Source organism: Daphnia carinata, chromosome 4, assembly GCF_022539665.2.
Source record: "Daphnia carinata strain CSIRO-1 chromosome 4, CSIRO_AGI_Dcar_HiC_V3, whole genome shotgun sequence".
NCBI classification, from domain to species: Eukaryota; Metazoa; Arthropoda; class Branchiopoda; order Diplostraca; family Daphniidae; genus Daphnia; species Daphnia carinata.
Genome location: NC_081334.1, coordinates 2,361,666 through 2,374,336, shown reverse-complemented (window position 1 = coordinate 2,374,336; position 12,671 = coordinate 2,361,666). Strand labels below are relative to the sequence as shown.

The 12,671-nt window shown below is 42.7% G+C and overlaps 4 protein-coding genes across 10 annotated transcripts in view; 2 read left to right on the top strand and 2 right to left on the bottom strand.

The window, feature by feature from the left end:
- LOC130695088 (cell division cycle protein 123 homolog) overlaps positions 1–12,671 on the top strand; it is a 39,006-nt gene that overhangs the window by 12,256 nt on the left and 14,079 nt on the right. The gene's annotated exons all lie outside the window — the stretch shown is intronic.
- LOC130695086 (dynein axonemal intermediate chain 4-like) lies at positions 88–2,836 on the bottom strand. Its single transcript, XM_057518202.1, has 10 exons — positions 2,299–2,836; positions 2,193–2,229; positions 1,842–2,125; positions 1,528–1,762; positions 1,334–1,459; positions 1,075–1,250; positions 937–1,009; positions 633–751; positions 376–561; positions 88–303 (listed from the first exon to the last, which is right to left on the bottom strand). The coding sequence occupies exons 1-10, from the start codon at positions 2,512–2,514 to the stop codon at positions 241–243; spliced, it is 1,515 nt and encodes a 504-aa protein (XP_057374185.1). The 5' UTR covers positions 2,515–2,836; the 3' UTR covers positions 88–240.
- LOC130695085 (mesoderm induction early response protein 1-like) lies at positions 3,000–5,328 on the top strand. Of its 2 annotated transcripts, none has more exons than XM_057518201.2 (7): positions 3,000–3,046; positions 3,235–3,271; positions 3,355–3,494; positions 3,652–4,116; positions 4,178–4,453; positions 4,562–5,039; positions 5,120–5,328. In XM_057518201.2, the coding sequence occupies exons 1-7, from the start codon at positions 3,035–3,037 to the stop codon at positions 5,302–5,304; spliced, it is 1,593 nt and encodes a 530-aa protein (XP_057374184.1). In that variant the 5' UTR covers positions 3,000–3,034; the 3' UTR covers positions 5,305–5,328. The 2 variants fall into 2 exon arrangements, with proteins under 2 accessions (XP_057374184.1, XP_059351061.1); XM_059495078.1 differs by having other exon boundaries at positions 3,598–4,116.
- LOC130695089 (uncharacterized) lies at positions 4,497–12,326 on the bottom strand. 6 transcript variants are annotated; one of them, XM_059495080.1, is made up of 9 exons: positions 11,740–12,326; positions 9,857–10,529; positions 9,109–9,597; positions 7,084–7,229; positions 6,739–6,968; positions 6,118–6,555; positions 5,533–6,054; positions 5,150–5,403; positions 4,497–5,036 (listed from the first exon to the last, which is right to left on the bottom strand). In XM_059495080.1, the coding sequence occupies exons 2-6, from the start codon at positions 9,882–9,884 to the stop codon at positions 6,426–6,428; spliced, it is 1,023 nt and encodes a 340-aa protein (XP_059351063.1). In that variant the 5' UTR covers positions 9,885–10,529; positions 11,740–12,326; the 3' UTR covers positions 4,497–5,036; positions 5,150–5,403; positions 5,533–6,054; positions 6,118–6,425. The 6 variants fall into 6 exon arrangements, with proteins under 6 accessions (XP_059351063.1, XP_057374193.1, XP_059351062.1 ...); XM_057518210.2 differs by having other exon boundaries at positions 5,533–6,034; XM_059495079.1 differs by having other exon boundaries at positions 4,497–5,033; positions 5,533–6,034.

The following is a 12,671-nucleotide window of genomic DNA, read 5'->3' as shown; positions in this document are numbered from 1 at the left end:
ATTTAGTTTCATGTGAATATATATTCGGGTAATATGGTTTTTGTTTAAGTTGGCCTAGTCAAGAATAAATTAAATTTTCTTTATTCATTTAAAAATGAAATCCTTTTATTGGTAACAAAACCATTAGCAATTGAATATTTCTGTTTGATGAGAGTATCTGAATTGTGATTGTCTTGTAATAGTTTACTTTAAAAACCCGCCAAGGTTGGTGTGTACGATTAGAATAAATACATGGTACTTTCACGATATGTAGTTATGTGAATAAACATGGATTTTACCAATGTCATCGCCTACAAGAAGGGCCTATACAACAAATAGAAATCCGAAGCTGGAATTAAGGGAATTAAAAATTAAAGTACTGATTTATTGATTCACCTTTGAATAAGGAAGGAAGCAAACGGTAGTGAGTCGTGAAGTTTTACAGGCGGGATCAGGCATTCTGCGAGCGCTGATTAAAAACATGGCCGCTGGAAATATTTTCCACAGTTCGATTGAATCAGGTTTCAAGATGGCCATCAACTCTGGAGTATCAGAATTACATGTGAAATTGATGATAGATCCCTGTTTGACACACAAAACAATTGTACATTACTCACACAGCATTATTAAGTTGGCAAAATAAACATTTTTACCAAGGGCTCTGGAAATAAAGGTGTAACTTGACTCTTCTCTCCTGCTAGCAGTGTCTCTACGTATATCATGTTATCATTTCCAAGGGAGATGAGGAATTCCTTGCCTTCATAATCTATCCCTGTGATGAAACAAATCTTGTCATCTAAACCTAACACGCCTTCCATGATAATCCTTCCCACAAATTGCTTTTACTTCGAACAGCTCAAAAATTTTAAATTTAGTGCTTAACAGGGAATGAAAGCTATCCTACATCACTGTTCTAAGTGTTACAAAAATTTTATATTTCATTAATGTAAAACATACTTTCCATGTGAACAACTGCCCCGACATGTCTTTGGTTCGTCAAGAGTGGGACATAACTTTGAAGGAAAGAAAACTAAAGGAGAATGTTAAATTAAAATAAAGTTTCGAAAAAATCAAACAAATTTTCAGGATTCGTACGGTGTGAAGGGAACCATCTTCGGAGCCGATGATAAATCGATCCGGATCGCTTTTGAGCGGTGCCACACAACACCGAGCAGCCGGCGTAGGCAGACAGTCCGGTTGTGAGAGCAAAGTCAGTTCAATCAACCTTGGCAGTTCCAGATGATAGTAGGACGGTTGCAATTCTGCAATAACTGCGAACAACATAAATCATTAAAAACAGACTCTTTTTTTTATGATATCGTCGCTGAAATGAAGAATACGGCCAGCATTATACCTTGGCAATCGAGTGTGAGCTCGATCGTCACAGCCATCCACATGAGAACTCTTCCGTCACTTCCGCTGCTGAGTACTTTGCTCCCAACCCAACACAAGTCAAGCACGCTTCCTTTATGGCCAGTGTCTAATGGAACGCATCGAATGAGTTCGTATCATTTATACCTAAAAAAACAAGTAGAATTGAAACTGTACTTTGAACCCGGTTTTCTGCAATGTGGCCTGACGAAGAAGAGATGCTAATAAAGCGAACCATGCCACTTTCGTCGCCAACTGCGATGAGACGTGGATTGTCAATCGAGAATTTAACGGTGGTTGGGTTGGTGCTAGAGGAAATAACAAGTTCCGGATAAGTTACGTTTTGCACGTTCCAGCAAGTGATAAAGCCTCTGTGGGTGCTCAGGTTCTGATACGCTACAGCAAAGAGCATCTAGGAACGTGACGTAGGACATTTAATATTGCAAACATCAATCATTTTGGGCCGTATTTTAAATGAAAAAATTGCATACCCGGTCTTGTGGGTTGCATGCCACACAGGTGACTTTGGTAAACTGATTGTCGTCGCACCAAATCATCTTCCATTCCAGCTTGAATCTTAATCCATCGCCAGTCTCAACTCTTTGAAGAGGATCTCTCGGCCAAGCGACGCCAACCATCTCAGCCCATAGAGGTGCGATTTCGATCGACGACAGAGATCTTCCTAGTGAAGTTACTTTAGAAACTGTTGGTGGGCTTTTCGTTTCAATCGGCTTTTCATCGGTTAGTTCGTCTTCTTCTATAGCCCGATAAGAATCTAACAAGAAAATGGTTGTGAATGCCGTGTTAAATGCAAAAATTATTCGAAATTAATGTCAAATTACCGTATAAATCCCATACAGTTGCCTGCGAGTCTTGGTCCTGTGTTTAAGAAACCTTAGTTATTTTTGATTTTACAAATAACAACTAGGAACTGATTTAGTTACCGACATTCATAATCAAGGGAGCTGTTTGTTCTTTCTCCGAGATCTGCAGTGCGGTGTTCGTTTGGGTGCTCTTGCAACATCCTTGCGTATTAGAATTTAAATTTTTTAATTCTAATTGATTTTCTTCTGAAATGTCAGCAGATTCGGTTATAAGACAATCACTGTCTATTTTCAACAAAAAGATAGTTGGACTTTCGACCAGTTTCACCTTAACGTTCATTTTTTGGATATGTTGTTTTCAGCTATCTAACGTCGCCATGACAACAGTTTGCAGTCATTTCTACTCAGTTTTGCACGTATACGAATACGCCAACTGCGGTCTGTTGTTCATCGTCATATTCGTAAAACGAATATGAACATTATATTAACGCTTAGTTGTTCTATTGCAGTTGATTGAGAATTATTTCTTGTTGCACAATAAGAGCTTCGTCTTTGCCGGTCCTGTTATGATTTTGACGTTTCACATGTGTATTGAAATAAAAATAACAACCTGCGTGGCAGTAAAAAGTTGTGATGCCTTCGACGGAAACTCAGAAATTCGAATGAAACACAAAATTGCAAAAGTTGATTGTTATACGCCATCCAAATGTTGAACTTCTTTACTTATTTGAAACACAAATGATTGTATTCGCTTTGCCACCATTTGATTTGTTTTGAAGTTATTCGAAGATGTTCCGCGCAATTTTGTTAAGCTTTTGCTTGTGAAAAGCCCGCTGTCCGCGTAGTTTAGTGACACTCAAATGGCGGATGAGGTAAGTTGGTTGTTTTTTCGCTTTACCATTATATATATATATAAAATTGGTTGAGTGATGTATTTTCGACTTCATGAGTGGTAAAAAAATTACAACACACTTTTACCTTCTCGCAAGATTTGTTGTCAAATGTTATTTCTCTTGCTTGTGAAAGCGCCAAGTCCTAAACTGTTGTGTTTTGTTTTCAGCTTTTGAAAGACGGGGAGCAAAGCCCCGGGAAAGGAGGTACGTAATTGTTGTTTACAAACATTTTGGGCGGTGTCGTCAAGATACGTATTGATATTCTTTTTAATTGGCCTTTGAACAAGGAGATGGTGATCAAGAATTTGAACCTACAGCTGAAATGTTAGTTCATGATTTTGACGATGAGCAAACTCTAGCTGAAGAAGAAGCCATCGCAATTGCTGGTGGAGAGGATCCTCAGAACGAGTTAAATAACTTGCAAAAAGTTAGTACATTTTAACAAATAGAAATAGTGGTTGATTGCACAACAGTGAGACCTGCTAACCCCACTGGTTCTTGGTCACTAACTGTCTTATCATGCCACACAGCCACATGTCCATACTCAGCCAAATTTAGCCCTGACTAAATTGTCTTCTACGCAGGAGTCGGACATGCCTATTGAACAGCTACTCGCACTTTATGGCTATGGGGACAGAGGTAGTGGCAGTGGAAATGGAGAAGTAGCAGCACCAACGGATGCAAGACTACCCGAAGAGGAATTGGATGAGGAAATGGAAGATGATGAAGAAGAAGAAGACAATGATGATGATGAGAGTGTAGAATCGGAGAGTAGTTCTTCAGGAAATGCAATATCCGCTAATAAAAAGGACCTGCCTGCGGAAGATTCAGTAGCGCATCCATGCGAAGAAGCAGTTCGTCCTGTCAAGAATAACATTGATATCAAACCCCGCTCTGACCTACACCTTATTTACTCAAACGAAGAAGGTAACGTTCCCGAAGCAAGGCTGCTTCGATCGTCAGGAGCAGCCGGGGCCACCGCATCAGATGAAGAAGCCGACGAGGAGGACGACGTTGATTATGCACCAGGGGAAGACGAATGGCGAAAGGTATTAAACATTACTTCGAAATGCACTGATGCGTTTTAACGCATTTTTGGTCTGCTGCCAGACGATCATGATCGGCTCAGAGTACCAATCCAGCGTTCCCTCCGGATTGAGCCCTTACGACAACCTCCAAACGGTGCCTTATGAAAATGAAGACAAACTGTTATGGACTCCTTGGGTCCTCGATGACAATGTCACGGACGAATATCTGCAGCGCTGCGCTCAAATTCAGCAGGAACTAATGAGAAGTAAACTCACTTCATCTGCTACCCAACCGCTGCAGACACTTGCGCTACTGGCTAGCCTACCCATGGGGGCTCATACAAGAGATGACGAACAGGTAAGAGACAATTATCTATTTGAAAACAAATTCAAAAAATAAGTAGTGGACCTTGTTGTATTCACCGTTGGGTTAATTTCAAACAATTTTTGGAACACGCATTTTTAGGCATTGCATCAGCTATTGCAATGCGGACACAACGTCGAAGAAGCCTTGCGGAGACGGAAAATGAGCAACGTGACGCCATGCGACACGGCCTCGCTTTGGTCAGAGGAGGAGTGTAAGAATTTCGAGGCGGGTTTGCGTATGTACGGCAAAGATTTCCACCACATTCAGCAGCAAAAGGTGCGAACGCGTTCGGTTGGCGAGCTCGTCCAGTTTTATTACTTGTGGAAGAAAACGGAAAGACATGACGTGCTGGCCAATCGGGCACGACTTGAGAAGAAGAAGTATGCCCTCCATCCTGGTACCACCGACTATATGGATCGTTTCTTGGACGAACAGGAACTACAAGGTACAACCGCTGCCGCCGCCCCTCACCACTTCACCCGCGAGCGGAGCAATTCGCGCAGCAGCTCGCCCAATGTCCATTCTTTGATTTACGGAGACCCCAAACGATTACGGGTGACGGCCACGCCCCCTGCTGGTAATGAAATATTATTATTTCAAAAAAAATTCATTCGGTTAGTTCAATTCGTTTGGGATTGGATTCGTTTTTGCCTGCAGGCGGTGAGGATGGCGCTCCAAATGGATTACCTGTTGCTGGCGATGAGGCGGGACTTCTTGATGGAGCGGACGAGAGTAACGGACAAGTCCTAAGCGCTGCGGCCGCTGCAGCCGCCGCCGCCGCTACTGTTCTCCCTCCTCCATCAGATGCCATGACCGCGTCCAACAGAGACTTGATGAGCTGATTCCCACCCGTTAACCATTCTTTTTTTTTTTACAAACCACCTTTTTTTTAAATTATTCCTGTCGCACTCGATTCCACCTCGTATCTCTCCAGTCCTTCACTATCCGTTACGTTTCGTAACACGTGAGGAAAACCGAAAAAAAAACAAACAAAAAACAAATGAATATTTTTTTGTTTTTGAAAAGAGTTGCATCGAAGCTGAAATTTGGGGACCTGCTGCTGTTCAAACTCACCAGCTGATTCATTTTGAATAACAAATAAGGGCGCTCTCGTGATGTTTCTTCTTCATTCAGATTTTTTTTTTTTTTTTTCGGTGGACGTCCAAAACGATCCGTCATCATTTTTTAGCCGTTTGTGGCTTGTTTTTTTTTCTTTTTCTTTTATTGTTTTCTCTTTTGTTCGGCTATTGCAGTCGGATGGTATGACCGAAAGTATCAGTGTTTTCTTTCTTGTGTGTGCGTGTGTGTGCGTGTGGCCGAAGACTTCTCATTGCCACCTTCGCTATCCCCCGTCGCTCCGTTTGACTTTGATTTTATTCCATTCATTTTTTTTTTTCTCTTTTTTTCTTTCTTTCCTTCTTCTTTTTTTGGGGGAAAAAGGAGTGGCGCAGAAGGAGGATGGGCTTACCATGTACATTGGTAAAGATCATGCCATGTTGGTATTGGCGAATCGTATAAAAATAGCTGACGTCTCTTTTTTTTTAGTTTTTGTTTTCCAGCGTGCAACAAACCCTAATACAATCGAAATTTCTCTTTTTTTTTTTTATAAATAAAATAAATAATAATGAAAAAAAAAAGCATTTCTTTAGACTTACGTTACGTGATTGCGCTTGGAGCAATTAGTTTGGGCTGTCTTTGGTATTTCCTTAATTAGTTAGCGGCTCGAGGAGAAAAAACGAAACTTGAAAATGGGTTGGCCGCATAGCGACAAGAACAGCGCCGTGTTCTTGGAAACAGAAACGTGCCGACCAAGGCGGTAGCGAACCAAGTGCAAATGAGTCTTTGTTTTTATTTCTTATTTTTTTGTTTTTGTTTTTGTTTTTGTTTTTTTGTCCGGCTGTGTGTTGAGATGGGCGCGCGTGGCGTTTGGATTGTTAAGAACCTGTCAAAAGTCGTTGTCTTTTCAGCTGGCCTCGAGCATGTTGCCGGCCGCTTGTTGCTGCTGCTGCTGCTGCTGTTCCAAATCGCGGACGCGACCCCAACACCTCATCAACAGGCCTCTGGTGGTCTGCAGCTCTTGCATCAGCCTCTGCCTATTACAGACCAGTCCGCAAGTCAATGAGAAAAAATGCTACGTTCCAAACAATTAATTAAGGGCGTGAAAAAGGGGGTGCATCATCCATCTCGTTGGGGGTCACAAAAAGGAGCGCCGGCATGTCCAGCCGAACGAAAAAAAGAGAGAGAAAGAACAAGAAGGAAGGGTGTGTCTTGCTTACTTGCTAATGGACGCTTGCAGCAAACCTTGACGGGCCAGGTCTAACTCGTCCTCGGCGTACAAAAGCCTCTGGTCGAGCCTTTGGAGACAGCGACGCACCTGATCCAGTTCGACCTGCGTGAAAAGCAGTTCCGTCTGCGTTTGGTGGAGCTCGGCCGTTAACCGCCTCAACTCGGATTGCCGCTGCTGAAGAATGCGGCCGAGATCGCGCATGTTCCGTCTGTGAACGAACTATTTGGACGCAAACGGGAATGAGAATTATTAATCGCATTTCTGAAATGTTTTTCTTTTTTCTTAAAGAGAAAAGGGGATATTTCTTGTTTTAATTAAAAGGGCTAAAACTGACAGGCGATGTGAACGGTGAGGTGGGTTGCGATGAGGCGATGTCGCGCAAGTCTTCGATCAGCCGATCCAGTTTAGCCGTTTGACTGGCTCCGACGTCCTCTTGCTGTTCGGCCATTAGACCCCACTCATCCAGCGTTTGAAGTTTGGCTAGTAGTCAAAAGAAAAACAAAACAAGACATGAGAAGAATGTCTGAAGGATTAAAAACAAAAATCGAAAATTGTGTTGCATAACAAAAGGAAAACGAAGAGGAAAACTTCTTTTGAATAGGCATTATCGTTCAAGGGATTGAATCAACGTCCATACATATGTTTATTGGCCGATAAATCAAGCTGCTGGATGACCGTCTCTTTGACTGTGGCCCCCACTAGGTCCTTGATTTTTTTTTTCTCTTTTTCTTCCCCTCTATATTGCTGCTTTAAACAAAACAAGAGAAAACAGCTGAGGCAATGAAACGATCGGCCTCCATATACGGACGAGTTTGAAAATGATTATCAGATGGGCTGATCGGCGCGGGTCAGTCAGCTAGAATTTATGACAGCCAAGGCCGGACAAGGGCTTTCTTTTTTCCTACAAAAGAATACATTTCTTGTTTTCTCCCGAACAGAAGAAAATACGTCGAACGACACGACGGACCGCGCCGCGACGGACGTCTTAACGTGTTCCTATACGGCTGTGTGTGTTGACCTCTGCCGTCTACGAGATAATGAGGCTGCAGTATTTTGTCAAGAGAGTCGTTGGCTTGGGTTAGGTTCGCATGCTTTGATCCGGCCAAGGCGGAAGGGGAGGCATTTTGAAAATAAAAAAAAAATGGGCACATCACGCCACACAAGGGCCTACTGTCTCAACGACCAAATAAGGCGAAAACGTGCAGCAAAGGCTCACGCTAACGGGCACGAGGACCCCAAAGTCGATGCGAACAATCGGCCAGCTTCTTTCTCTATCGTCTTTATTTTGTTTGGAAATGCCGAGACATTAGAAATGAACAAAAGCTAGGAAGAAAAACATGATTGTGCATGACTCGCCCCCTCTTTTTTTTTTTGTGTGTGTGTGTGTGTGTTTGGCTCCCTCGTTATATTCTGTCCTCATGTAAGCTTTGCGTAGATAGTAAGACGTAACTTGAAAAAAAAAAGAGGTGGCACACGCCTAGTTTCGGATTACTCTATCTTTCGCACACGCGACCAACACGCTACGTAGCGTGAATCCGACCATCTTTCGCTCCTTCACGAATTCCAGTTCCTTATTTTTTTATAATCTCATGTGCTCCCTTTTTTTTTAAATTTCGTTTGTAAAACTCGTTTCTCTAATATTTTTATCTCTCCATTTTCTAAATGTTTTTTTTTTCCTTTCCTTTTATTGACAATACAGTGCGCATTCCATGGTCGAAGCGAAGAAGATGAATTCATGCTTGTTTTGATGACGGACGTGAGCTTCCCGCAATTCCGATGACGGGCAACTGTGCACATCGGGAATTCATTTAAAAGTAGGAAAAAGCTTGTCGACAAGGCTGGGCCAACGTGGGCGCCTCTGGAAAGCTATTGAAATGAAATCTATGCATTTTTTTGGAACGTTTCATGTGTTGAGATGACCACGATGATTAGCTGAGAGCGGCAGAGACAACAGTGGCTTGTGAAAGACATGAAAAAAAAAAAAAAACGATGACCGAAGCGAGGCGGCATCATGAATTAAGATTTATGACGGGCTATTTCCATGCAAAACGACCGTATTTAGCAGCCGGCCAAGAGAGAAAAACGAAAATTGAGGGACGCTTATAGAAGCGGCGGTATTTCTTTAAAAATATTCCATTATTTACTAGCATATAACTACTATTATGTTTCTTCCCATTTTGAGTCGAGAGTCTATTTGAATGCGAGTATTTCGGGGGGAAAGAAAATTCGTGATCCTCCGAGTTCGTGATCGCATGCCACCGTAACAATGCAATTCAACAGTACGTAACAAGGCAATTCAACATCAACAATAAAAATCGCCTCCCCTTCACTATTTAACTGAAGAAATAGGACAATTTACCTTTAAGTAGAAGATTCTCTTCTTCGGAAAGGCGAAGGGCGGCGTTCAATTCGCTGGCCAAATGTCGTAGAGCGCCCATCTCTTCGTGGTCCATTTTATCGGGCGGCTGATGCTGTTGGTAAGTGGGTGGCGTGGCGGCCGTTGCCGTCACACGGAAGCCGTTGCCACCGTCTTTGTGTCGTTGCGTTCGCCGATGATGCGTCGGCAAGAGGACGGCCGGCTCAGCCTCTACGACGTCGGGAAATCGTGGAATGGGCAGCGAAGAAGGGACGGCCATCATCGGCGATCCTACCGACGTTTCGGCGCCTAAATTGAGATCGACGGGCGACGTGCGTCGGACGCTGCTCGTGCTGCTACCGGAGAACAGTTGGCCTGGCGATTCCTTGTTATGGCCGCCGCTCATCATGCGACTGCCGCTACTCGATCTGTGACTAGAAGACGATCGCCAAGGAAAGAGCCGGTTCAAAAATCGTGTCCTTTTTCCGTTGCCTGGGATTTTTTATTAAAATAACAAGCCGATTAGAAAAAATGCAGAGGCAATTTAGACGCAATGCCGGGGATGCCGAATTTAGAATGCTGTGTGAAATATCATTGGAATTTATGAACAGCATTTTTAGAAATGATCAAGTTTTGAAATGAGAAAGGACTACAGACGAGTGTGGAACGGATAAGATGCAAAAACTGCTTGTTGACAATGTTTACGAAAACAAAACGGAAGAAGAACAACAAGCGAACTGTCTATACGAACCGGAAGAATGTTGATGGGCAGCAGCCATTTGTCAGTGGTATAATGTTTGCTTTTTCTTCTTTCTTCTTCTTTCGGAAAGAAAAAAGGAAAGACCAGATGACTCCAGACGAACGAACGGGACGCAACAAATAGTTCACTGTCCTCCTCCTCCTCCCCCCCCCCTTCACGTTTCCTACACGAAAAACAACCGTCAATCGTCAATGTTGTCTCTGTTATTTCGTCCCTTTTCTTTTCTCTTTATTTGTTCTGTGGTCTTCTTTTTGTTTCTGTGTTTATGGTCCTCTTTCCTACGTTTCCTTTTCCTTCTATTAATCTTCGTTTTTCCGATTGTATTTTCTTTTTTTTTTTTTGACTTGACGTTTGTCACCGCTGCTTATCGTTTTTATGGCGATGCCAAAGTTGCCTTGACGAGAATCGGGAAGCGTCTGTCATACGGGCCGCATTTCCTTCCGCAAGTCGACATATGTTGACGAGAATGGGGCCATGAGTTATGACACCGTCGGTGCACCAGCGTCTTCTCTATTTTTTTTTTTCTTAGAGAACCTGAGGGAAAAAAGGGGCCAGCTCGATCAGCAGCACATTCTTCTCCGAATTGGGCGCTCACGTTCAACAGCTAGAAATTCTTTTCTTCAACGAAGATGTTGATGTCCGTCGTCGATCGCAGCTTTTCCTGCTTTTTTTTTATACGACACCCAAAACGAAAAAAGAACGGAGAGAAGATGAAACACAAAAAAAAAAAAAATATCAATAAACAAAAGTAACACTTTAAAGCTTTTCACTCTTCCCCCTCGGTTCATCCATAAAAAATTTATTTTTTTGGGGTCCCGAAAATTTCTAAAATGAAGATGAGAAGGGAGAAAATAAGAGCGCGGTCGTAAAAAGCTGTGGGTGCGTGCCGCAGCCGAGGATCGGCCTTTAAAAAAAAAAAAAATACTGAACTAACTGAATGGTAAGGGGTTTGTCTGTTTAGCGTAACAAGTAGACACCCAGAAAAAAAAAGGGGAGGTTTATACCCAAAAGTCGAAAAAAAAATCATGGCTAGAAGATGGGGAGTCAGTTTGAAGTGGAGGTCTACCCATTGAGCGAGTTGAAAATAATAATAATAAAAATAATAGTTTAAAAGAAGAAGGGGCTATGAAAACGTTGTGTCGCTGGTAGGCTCAATTCTATGGTTGAGTGGCTATTAAATCGCTCCACCCAACCATCACAGCTGTACATTTTCTTCAATCATCAATGGCGCCACAGACACACACGAAAAGGAAGTAGGCTTTGACTTGTTGCAACTACGAGCTTATGGACTGTTTTTTTTTTTTTACTCGACGTGTCATTTCCCGAAAAAAATATATTGGATAGAAAGTTCACCCTTCGAAAACAAAATAGAAAGTCCAATAATAAAACAAAATCGACTTGCAAAACTAGAAAACAATTGTGATGAGGCCATTGCTTGTGACCGACTATACCACGCGAAAGTTTCTCATCTCATCGGCTGCCATTAAATGTTTCATCCCGCACATACCGGAGAACATGAATGAATGATATGAACGCGAAACCGGCCGTCCAGGAACCATCGATTAACAAACGGAAGTCTGTCATTAACTTCTAACTTCTAACGTCTAACATTAACATTAACGAACGGGGGCGTCCTATAAGGAGACGAATGCGATCCGTACAACTTTCGAGTGCGTAGGCGTGTCGTAAAGAAAAAAATCGGGACTAGACGCAACGCAAAAAAAAAAAAACGGCGGTTTAAGTTGTGTAAAAATAAAAAAGAAGTGTGCATAACACGAGCATCGAAGGCTGTTGGACTCGTTAACTGCGAAGCAACAGAAAATGGCTTTTGTTGAATTTCACACGAAAATTCCAAATAAATACTCGACGCTTACCGGTACCCACAGCATCGCCTTCGGGTCGTGTTTATTTTCTTTCTTGATTGTATGTTTTCTCCTTCTTGAATGGCAATGTGTGTGTGCGCGATCGACGTCGACTTTCACGAAGGCTGACCGCCGAAAAAAAAAATAAAATAAATACTCGTCGGCGGTGCGCTAGCGAAACAAGCGTCACAGATGCAGGCCAAGAAATAGGCCCACGCAGAGTGTGTAAACTAATAACCGTATAGAAAAACGCCCGCACCGAACACGCACGCACACACACACACACACATACACCAATTACGTCGCCGCCAGTGCGCACTTTCCCTCTTGACACTATCCCGCCTGCAGGCGTCGTTTTTTGAACAAGCAAAACGTCTATTTGTTTTTTTTTTTTTTGCCTTTTGTTTTTTTGATCCGTGTTATGTGATAAACTTTTCTCCTCTTTGTCGTGTTTTCTTTCTGGTTCGGGCAATCGCAACTCTCTGCCGAGTAGTTTTTTTGTTTTGTTTTTTTCGCAGCAACACAATTAAATTGACGAGAAGATCGTGCACAGGAGAACGCCCATATTGCCGAGATTCGTTCACAGTCAGCTGCTCCCGACTCTCTCTTTCATTCTCTTGCCTCTCTCTCTCTCTCTCTCTCTCTGATACTCTCTCTCTCTCGGTTTCAGTTCAAAAAAGAGTCACAGATACACAAATGAGATGAAGGGAACGAAGCCAAAGCGCAATAGTCAGAGAAAGAGAGAGAGAGAGATATATATATAAAAAAGGAAAAAAAAAATAAAAATAAAGAGCGTGATTTCAAGCGGCCCGGCGGGAGGCAGCTTCGCTCCTCGACTGCCGAATAGTGGGACCGTGCGTTCGGAGGTGATGGTTTGTGGCAGTGGCGGTGTTTCTTTTTTTTTTCGGTCCGTCCTCCCGTTTTCTGTGTCTATACGCTTGTGT